Raw genomic sequence first — 8,616 nt, forward strand, 5'->3', positions numbered from 1 at the left:
GCCGGGGCGGGCCTGCGGGAGGGGTGGGGGCCAGCTGGGACTCTCTGTCGCTGCGGGGGGGGGGCGGCGGCCGAAGCAGCGTCCCCCCGGTCAGAAGGCGAGTTCCGCGCCTCTAATCACCCGGCAGAAGCTGCAACCAGGTGGGGCTGAGAAGCCCAAACTCTCGGTCTTCGGTCTCGACCGGGATCCCAGTCCAGCCACACGGTGGGCGGGGGCTGGTTCTGAGCCCGAGACCTCGCAGGACCCTGACTCCCAGCCACAGTCCCAGGCGGACGCTGAGAGGCGAACGTGGGCCCAAAACCAGGTGGAGAGCCCTGGAGAGGGGTAGTGGGATCGGGGTCTCCCTGGTATGAAATCCGAGAAATTGGGGACACATTTTTTGAGCAGGGCAAAGGGAGTCGATGTCTGGTTTCAAATCTGGCTCTGCTGCTCCCCAGCTGTCCCTGAACCTCTCTGAGCCTCAGCTTTCTCCTGCAAAGTGGATGCGCAGAGGCACGAACTTCTTGGGGCTCTTTGGGAGATCAAATAAGGAAATGTGTTGAAAGTGAACAGCACAACGCCTAAAGACAGAATGGGGGCTGGAAATAGGGTGTCCTCTCCCTGTGAGACGTCCGGGGAACCGCCCAAGGGAGGGACCGTGTACAAGTGGAGTCCATCGGGTCCCAGCGGCTGGAAGGGGTAGGTAGCCACTCTCTTTGCCCCCAGCTTACCACGCACAGCGACATGGCCAGCAAGGGTCACGAGAGCGAGCACCCATCTGTGACACTCTTCCGTCGGTACCTGCGCCTCCGCACCGTCCATCCTGATCCCGACTACGGTGAGAACATGGAGGTTGCAGGGCCTGCTCTGGGGCCCTGGGGCGGGGACTGTGCCCTAAACAGGCTCCAACCCCTGTCACCCAGCTGAGCCCCACTCTGATGCCCCCAATGGTGCCTCAACCTCTCTAGCCATTCCCTCACTATACAGCCAGCTCGGCCGTGGAGGGACATCCTTGCAGAGGCTGTGCTCCTCCAAAAGTTACTCCAGGTGGCTAATTAAGGAACAACTTCACTTCACTCTCCAGGGCTTGGGTGGGGAAGGAGAGTCTGGGGCAGCCACATGGAAGAAGAGGCCTCCAGAGGCCTCCTGGGGCTGGACAAAGGCCACAGCCCTTAGAGAGTCAGGCTTGGTGGCTGGAATTGTAGACACGAGTCCAAATTCCTGCTTTGGTTTTCCAGCTGAGGGACTTGAGATGACTGTCATTGGTTTTCCCTGAGGGACTTTAGATGACTGTCATGTCTCTGTGCCATAGTTCCCCCACCGTTAAGGAAGATAACAATAATACCAGCTTCTAACCCTGGACTTCCACAAAGGGTCACTGGCTGGCCAAAAAGATCTTCCCTGGGGACAGAAGTACAGGTGTCCCTGAGGGATGTGGGATTGTGTTGAGAAGGAAGCAACCCGTTTCAGGGTCTGTGACCATCTCTGGAGGTGTCTCCAGAGATGGGCCGGGGAGGCTTGCGTAGGCAGGAGCAGCCCCAAGACTGTCTGTGTCCCCAGGGGCTGCGATGGCCTTTCTTGAGGAGAGAGCCCACGAGCTGGGCCTGGGCTTTCAGAATGTGGAGGTGAGCCTGGGGCCCTGTGTGGGGAGAGGCGGTGGGCCTGGGGAACCTCCTCACCCTGCACTGACCACATCCCCTCCTGGCCCTCTCCAGGTGGCACCTGGCTTTGTGGTGACCGTGCTGACCTGGCCAGGCACCAACCCTAAACTCTCCTCCATCTTGCTCAACTCCCACGTGGATGTGGTACCCGTATTCAAGGTGTGTGTGTTGAAGGGAGGGTGTGCGGGGGACAAAGACGAGGCCGACGCTCCCCCACTCAACCTCAGGGAGCCCCCTCCTGGCGCTGGTCCTGGCGCTGGTCCTGGCGCTGACTGGACCTCACTTGGCATCACGCCACTCAAGCAGCCTTTGTCCAGCAGCCGTTCCATGCCCATGAGGGGTGCGGAGGTGGAGGCGGGAGGCAGAGATGAGGGACGGCAGTCCACTGTCCTCTTCAGCCCTCGTCTGTCCCCTTCGCCACCATGCTCCCATCACCCCAAACCTCCAGTGGGCTCCTAAGGCAGAACCACCGTGGGTGCAGAACTAAATTTGGGGCTTGGGTCCCCCTTCCCATCCTTGCCTCCAGGAGCACTGGAGTCATGACCCCTTCGAGGCCTTCAAGGATGCCGAGGGCTACATCTATGCCAGGGGCGCCCAGGACATGAAGTGTGTCAGCATCCAGTGAGTGTCCTCCATTCCCAGTCCCCCACAGTGTCCCCACTGGCCCCTCGGAATGACCCAGAGCCCAGAGTGTGATCGGAGAACCTCAGAACTGAAGAACATCTTGACCCCTTCCATTGAGCAGGCACTGCTGCTATGACAACTGCATGGATGCGGAGGCTGAGGGACAGGGACTTTCCCGAGTCCCCTGCCCGGCTGTGGCAGAGCAGGGCCCACGGCCTAGGGCTCCAGCCCTGCCCGCCCAAGCATGTGGCGGCTCCTTCGGCACCTGCTTATACCCTCTCGCTGCCCCTCAGGTACCTGGAGGCTGTGAGGAGGCTGAAGGCTGAGGGCCACCGTTACCCCAGAACCATCCACATGACCTTTATGCCTGGTAGGGGTGGCTCGGCAAGGGGCACCTTCGGGGGAGGGGGGTGTTTGGGGAACATCTCTCTCATCTCATGTCCCTCTTTATAGATGAGGAAGTTGGGGGCCACAAAGGCATGGAGCTGTTTGTACAGCGGCCTGAGTTCCAGGCACTGAGGGCTGGCTTCGCCCTGGATGAGGGTGAGCAGGGTGGCAGGCCACTGAGTGGCCAGCAGGGGCTAGGGATGCTGCTGGCGGGGCTGGGCCACTCCACCCTCTGAACCCCTCTCCTCCCACCTTAGGCCTGGCCAACCCCACTGACGCCTTCACTGTCTTTTACAGTGAACGGAGCCCCTGGTGTGAGTATGGGTTTCGGGGGAGGGCATCACTGTGCAGACGGGAGACTAGGCCAGAAGGGGCAGGGGCCCAAGGAGGCCTTGAACTCAGGGCCTCTGCCTCCCAGCGCCTTCCTGCCTGGGCTTCTCTTTGATGAGCTTCTGAGGTCAGGCCCTCCCTAGGGGCAGGAATCAGCCCTGCGCTGTGCCTTCTGAGGGGCAGAGCCCTGCCGAAGGAGCTTGAAATGAGGGGCAGACCCGGGCCCACCCCAGGGCCAAGTGCTTTCCCAGCCCGTCCCGTGCTGATGGCACCCCTTCCCTCTGCGTCTCCCAGGGGTGCGGATCACAAGCACCGGGAACCCTGGCCACGGCTCGCTATTCATCGAGGACACAGCCGCAGAGAAGCTGGTGGGTAGCACGCGGGGATGGAGTTCGGGAATTCCCGAGGCTCTATCCTGGGCCCTCTCTCACATCCGACCTTACGCTCTCCTAGCACAAGGCTGTGAGCCTGATCCTGGCTTTCCGGGAGAAGGAGAGGCAGAGGTGAGGCAGCCTGGGAATGGGCGAGGCTGGGAGGCTGTTTCCAGAGGAGGGGGGCCGAGCCTCCTTTTATATCTGTTGTTCCCCCTTGCTGCTCCTGCCCCGGGCCCCCACCACAGGCTGCAGTCAAACCCCCACTTGAAGCTGGGGGCCGTGACCTCTGTGAACCTGACTAAACTGGAGGGCGGCGTGGCGTATAACGTGGTTCCTGCCGCGATGAGTGCCAGCTTTGACTTCCGCGTGGCACCAGACGTGGACATGAAGGTGCCATCGCCCCCTGGGTTTGGAGGAGGGAGCCGGGTCCTCGATCCTGGTCTAGAGGCTCATCCTAGGGATCTCGAGGGACCAGCTCATCTCCCTTCTCGTAGGCTTTTGAAGAACAGCTGCGGGGCTGGTGCCAGGCAGCTGGCGAGGGCGTCACCTTCGAGTTTGCTCAGGTATCGACTGCGAACCTATGATGGGGGCGCTGTGGGAGCTGGGACACTGGGCTTGCCAAGTGTGTATCACCGTGGGAGTGTGTGCTCGGCGTGCCCACGCACACGTGGGCGCTGCTTTAGCTCTGAGAGACGCATGTTAGGGGAGGCCGCTGCTGGCAGCTGGGGAATAGTGTAGGGAGTAGACGTGGTCTTGACCTCTTCGTCCTTACAGCGTGAAGGGGGTTGCAGACCTGAGTCAAGTGTTCATATTACTTCTCTATACATATGAACATGTGTGGTCCAGAAGAGGGTGGACCTCGTAGTCTGAGACATGTAATTGGAGTATTTGACCAGTCTGAGAGGTCGGGGAGCCCCCTTGAGGAAGGGGCTCTCAGGCTGGGATCTGAAGAATGGACAGGAAGTAAGTGAACGGGGGGCAGCGGAAGGTCTCAGACCTGCGGCCTTTGCGGACCTGACAGGGCCTGCGGAACTGGCCGGCTGGATGCCTGGGTAGGGGGTGGGGGTCGGGTGCGTGCCCTGTGCCAGGTACGTACCCACCCTACGAAAACACAAGATGCCCAGGCCCTGTCCTGACCCCGCCATATTCTTCCTCCTCCCAGAAGTGGACGGAGCCCCGAGTGACATCTACTGATGACTCAGACCCCTGGTGGGCTGCGTTTAGCGGCGTCTGCAAGGACATGTGAGTGTCCTGGCCTGCTCTCCACTCCCCGTTCCCTCTCTCCTTCCTCTACCTCCCTCCCACCGTCCTTCGCCCCTTTGCCTCTTCCCTTGCCCGCCGCCTCCCCATTCCCCGGGCTCTCCCCTCGGCAGGAACCTCACTCTGGATCTGGAGATCTTCTCCGCTGCCACTGACAGCCGCTTCCTCCGCGCGGTGAGCTGCTTGCAGTAGGGTGGGCAGTGCGGTGGCCCCGGGCGCTGGCCTTTCCCCTAACGGCTCCTCCTTGCCCCTGCAGGCAGGGATCCCGGCTCTGGGCTTCTCACCCATGAACCACACGCCCGTGCTGCTGCATGACCATGACGAGCGACTGCATGAGGCCGTGTTCCTCCGTGGGATCGACATATACACACGGCTGCTGCCCGCCCTGGCCAGCGTGCCCGCCCTGCCCAGTGACAACTGAGCCGCACGCTCCTCAGCCTCCACCACTGGGGCTCCCACCTGACCAGTGCCAGGGGCCCTTCCTCACTGCCCGACAATAAAGGTTATGCGTGGACAGGAGCCACTTCTGAAATACTAACAGCAAGGACATTCATGGAGCAGCGTTTCTCATTTCTCTGGGGACATGCTGTTCCCATCCCCATTTCACAGATGAGGAAACAGAGCTTGGCTCTGGGCATGTCCCCACCACTCCACTCTGCTGTGTCCTTCAACACAACACACCCACCCTGGACCTCCTAGCCACGTCTCTGTCCAGCGGCAAGGGGCCGTAGTTCCCAGTCTCAGAGGCCACCATATCTGTATCTGACCTGTGAGGCCAGGGATACCATTCCCATGGAGAGGGACAGGGGAAGGCCAAGATCTCAGGGGATTACGCCTGGCTTTCTGGGAGCACACTCAGGATCCTGGAACAGGACCAGAACTGGAGGCCAGATGTGGGGCAGAGGGACAACTGGCAAGGCATGACCGCTGGCATTTGTCGAAACCTTGCCAGGGCTGACAGGAAGGGGGTGTTGAGAGCACGGGTCCCAGAGGGGGCAGGAGCCCTGGTGGACCAGGTCAGTTCATCTTAGGGTCCCCAGCACCCCGGACAGGGATCATGGGTCTGTGTGTACAGAGTAGCCCACAAGTTGGGCTTCAGTCTGTCAGCCTAGCTAGGGCCCCAGGCAGCTCAAAGTGTCAGCTGTGACCCTGAGAGCTGATCCTGCTCCTCCAGCCGCTCTGATCTGGTCCTGTTCTGACCTCCCTAAGCATGGGGCCCGGGAGACAAGGAGAGCTGGCTTTGGAAGCTCCTGGCTGTGGCCAGAAGTCCAGAGTCTGGTTCTGTGGCCTGCGGACTTAGTCCTGGTAGTAGAATAACCCGGCTCACGGGGTTCTGACAGGGACCCAGCACACCGGCCAGCCCCACTCACCTTCCCGCAAGCCTCACAGCCACCCTTCGATGCAGGTTTCACTGCGCCCCACCTTAGAAGTTCTGCAAGAATAGCTTGCCCGAGATCACGCAGCTTGGAGGTAATGGAGACATGACCTGAGACTCAGGACCGGGGGGCTGTGCTTCTTGCACACAGGCCCTGCGTGCAGCTGGGGGCGAAGCGCTGCAAGCTGAAGAAAGCCCAGGTGAAGCCCCTGCCCCGGGGTCTCCTGGGATTGGGGTCTGGCCTCCCAGGATGATGGGAAAGGAGGTCTTCATGGCCCCTGTCCTGGAGACTGGAGCACGGGCCTCGCTCTGGAAGCCATCCAACCTGGTGACCTTACGCCGGACCAAGCCACCTTCAGGACACAAAACCTGCTCCTGGTCCCTTTTGAGACCCTACCTCCTATCTGACACCAGCTGGTGGGGGCAGTTGGCCACCCACAGAGCATGCCAGGATGACAGGAGCCGGCAGCCTTGCCCTGACTTCCTGGGGCCCCGCACGGACCACCTGGGTGTCAGTGCTACCTCCACCCCTTCCTAGCAGTGTGATCTCGAAAAAGGCTCCTTACCTGTGAAACAAAGATAATAGTAATACCTCCTTCAGAGGTGGGGGACCACATGCCAGGGTTGCATCTGCTGCCCCATCATGATTAATAGCAATTCTTTCTGAGCCTCCCAAGTACCAAGGGGCTGGACCACAAATTACATAACCCTCATACTCAGAGGCTGGTTTTGAGGACCAAGTGTGACCAGAAGCAATGCTCCGCCTGGCGCCCTCCACAGGAAGCCTGTCACCACTCCCCCACTGGCTTCACTGGTCCCTCAGAGGACTGCAGGTGAAGCAGCTGACCCAGGGGGCCCAGCAGAGAGGGCCCTGCCTCCCAGCACTGACACGCGGACCCCGGGAAAAGCCCTGAAGCTGAAAATCTACCTCCATAAGCAGACGGCAGGGAAAGACCAAAGAGGCAGGCCACTCGGTCTGATGGCATGGCTATTGTCCATGAGACATGGCAGTGCTGAGGGATTACACAGAACAGGGCAGACAGCTAGGACACAGGAGCATGACCCATTCCAGATATGGGGAACCACCTTGCATCCTTGCCAGGGGCAGGGCAATGGCTGTTCCAGCGACCAGCACACTGGGCCACAGGGGAGGGGTTGCTCTGTCTGAGCAGGTTACGGGACGCCATCTCCGTCTGGCCTGCGTGTAGCTTGCAGGACCAACAGCATCGTGTCATGGAAGTCTCTCCACACTCCGTCCCCATGACTGGCTCTTACAATCTCACACCCCCTCCTCCTTCCTTGAGGTGCCCTAAGCGGTCAGCCAGGGGCTTCAGGAGCAGGGAGGTAGCTGGTTTAGTCTCCAATTATCTGTGTCAGAGACACCGTCACAGCAATACAGACACACGCAAAAAAAAAAAAAGGCAAATTAAAAGTAGCAATCCAAGTATTAGTGACCCTTTCTCCACCATGCCCGCCGCCCCAGGACCTGAACCAGTGTGCTAACAGGTCACTTAGGCTTGGGGTTGGATCACTTGAGGACTTTTGAGATTTCATATGTTAACAAAAAAGAGCTATTAGCAGACTCATCTGGTATAAAAAACAAAGCATTCAGTTCGGATGACGGCACAGCTGGTGCAGGGAGCTGTCACTGGATGCCGCAGGAACAGCACAAGTCTAAGGTCAGAAAGACAGATATTTAGTAGGGACTTGAATCAGGTGTTCTGGTTTTCTTCTATGACTGACACTTGTAGCCTGATCTTTGGAGCTGAACGCAGCTGTGCCTCGGGAATCTGGCTGGGCTGTGTAGACAGGGACAGGTGATGCTTTGTCGTGAACAGGCAGGGGATAGGCCAGACCAGGACCCCTCTGAACGGTGCATGTACTGGTCCACGTATAGCACAGGTCCACGGGTCCCAACTGCATCAGGATGACAGGGCCCCACCAGAGACTGAACAGTCCCCACCTCCAGGGATCTAAAGTAACTGTCCCAACCCGGCAGAAGATCCCACGGCAGATTCCAGTAGTTTCAGTTCCAAGGACAACAGTGTTTGGTGGCCTCGTTATTAATCTTTTCTTTTGGGTGCCTGTGGCAAGCAGATCCTGCCACATCTGCTTCCGGGTTAGCCTCCCAGGTCCCTTCTCTCCTGGGCATTCACTTTCCCCTCAAACCCCACTCTGAACCTTCCCCACAGCTTGGACCCGGTCTCAAGACTGGTATCCCCCAAATCTTCAACAAGAGCACCCAACATCCTGTCTTGACCCACTGTGGGGCTGTGAGGCCCTATGCCTTCCCCCGTGGTGTGGGAACCAGACTCCTCTCTTACCTTTGTGTGGGAACTGGGCCTTGCATCCAGGTTGATGCTACATGCTCACCTCATTTCAGTGGATTTCTCTCCCTTCCCCACCAATTTACCTGCCCAGAACATTCCTGTAAAAGCCTGCCTCAAGCCCCATGTTTCAGGTCCCATTGCATTTGGGGCTGACACCTTTGGCTCAGCCTCACTCACTCTGCTACAATAAACCTTGCTTAACCTTCGGCCTTGTGCATTCCTTCCTGCGAACCTAATGCTCAGCATGGACATACACATCTGGTACCGTGTCTTGGGGACTCTGCAAAATCATTCCT

The 8,616-nt window shown here is 59.2% G+C and overlaps 1 protein-coding gene across 3 annotated transcripts in view; it reads left to right on the plus strand.

Annotated features, from left to right (window-relative positions):
• ACY1 (aminoacylase 1) overlaps positions 1–5,153 on the plus strand; it is a 5,621-nt gene extending 468 nt beyond the window's left edge. The window contains exons 1-15 of one of the 3 annotated variants that reach the window (XM_006909157.3): positions 51–140; positions 706–817; positions 1,540–1,604; positions 1,695–1,799; positions 2,167–2,261; positions 2,558–2,634; positions 2,718–2,807; positions 2,909–2,965; positions 3,276–3,349; positions 3,435–3,484; positions 3,601–3,745; positions 3,850–3,918; positions 4,518–4,597; positions 4,729–4,789; positions 4,872–5,153. In XM_006909157.3, the coding sequence (XP_006909219.1) occupies positions 724–817; positions 1,540–1,604; positions 1,695–1,799; positions 2,167–2,261; positions 2,558–2,634; positions 2,718–2,807; positions 2,909–2,965; positions 3,276–3,349; positions 3,435–3,484; positions 3,601–3,745; positions 3,850–3,918; positions 4,518–4,597; positions 4,729–4,789; positions 4,872–5,036 (1,227 nt within the window). In that variant the 5' untranslated portion in view covers positions 51–140; positions 706–723 and the 3' untranslated portion in view covers positions 5,037–5,153. Of the gene's footprint in view, positions 1–50; positions 305–705; positions 818–1,539; positions 1,605–1,694; positions 1,800–2,166; positions 2,262–2,557; positions 2,635–2,717; positions 2,808–2,908; positions 2,966–3,275; positions 3,350–3,434; positions 3,485–3,600; positions 3,746–3,849; positions 3,919–4,517; positions 4,598–4,728; positions 4,790–4,871 lie in introns of those variants that run through there. The other 2 variants (XM_006909156.3, XM_015587192.2) reach the window with 2 other exon arrangements.
• The last annotated feature ends 3,463 nt before the right edge of the window (positions 5,154–8,616 follow it).

This window comes from Pteropus alecto, unplaced genomic scaffold, assembly GCF_000325575.1.
Source record: "Pteropus alecto unplaced genomic scaffold, ASM32557v1 scaffold53, whole genome shotgun sequence".
Taxonomy (NCBI): Eukaryota; Metazoa; Chordata; class Mammalia; order Chiroptera; family Pteropodidae; genus Pteropus; species Pteropus alecto.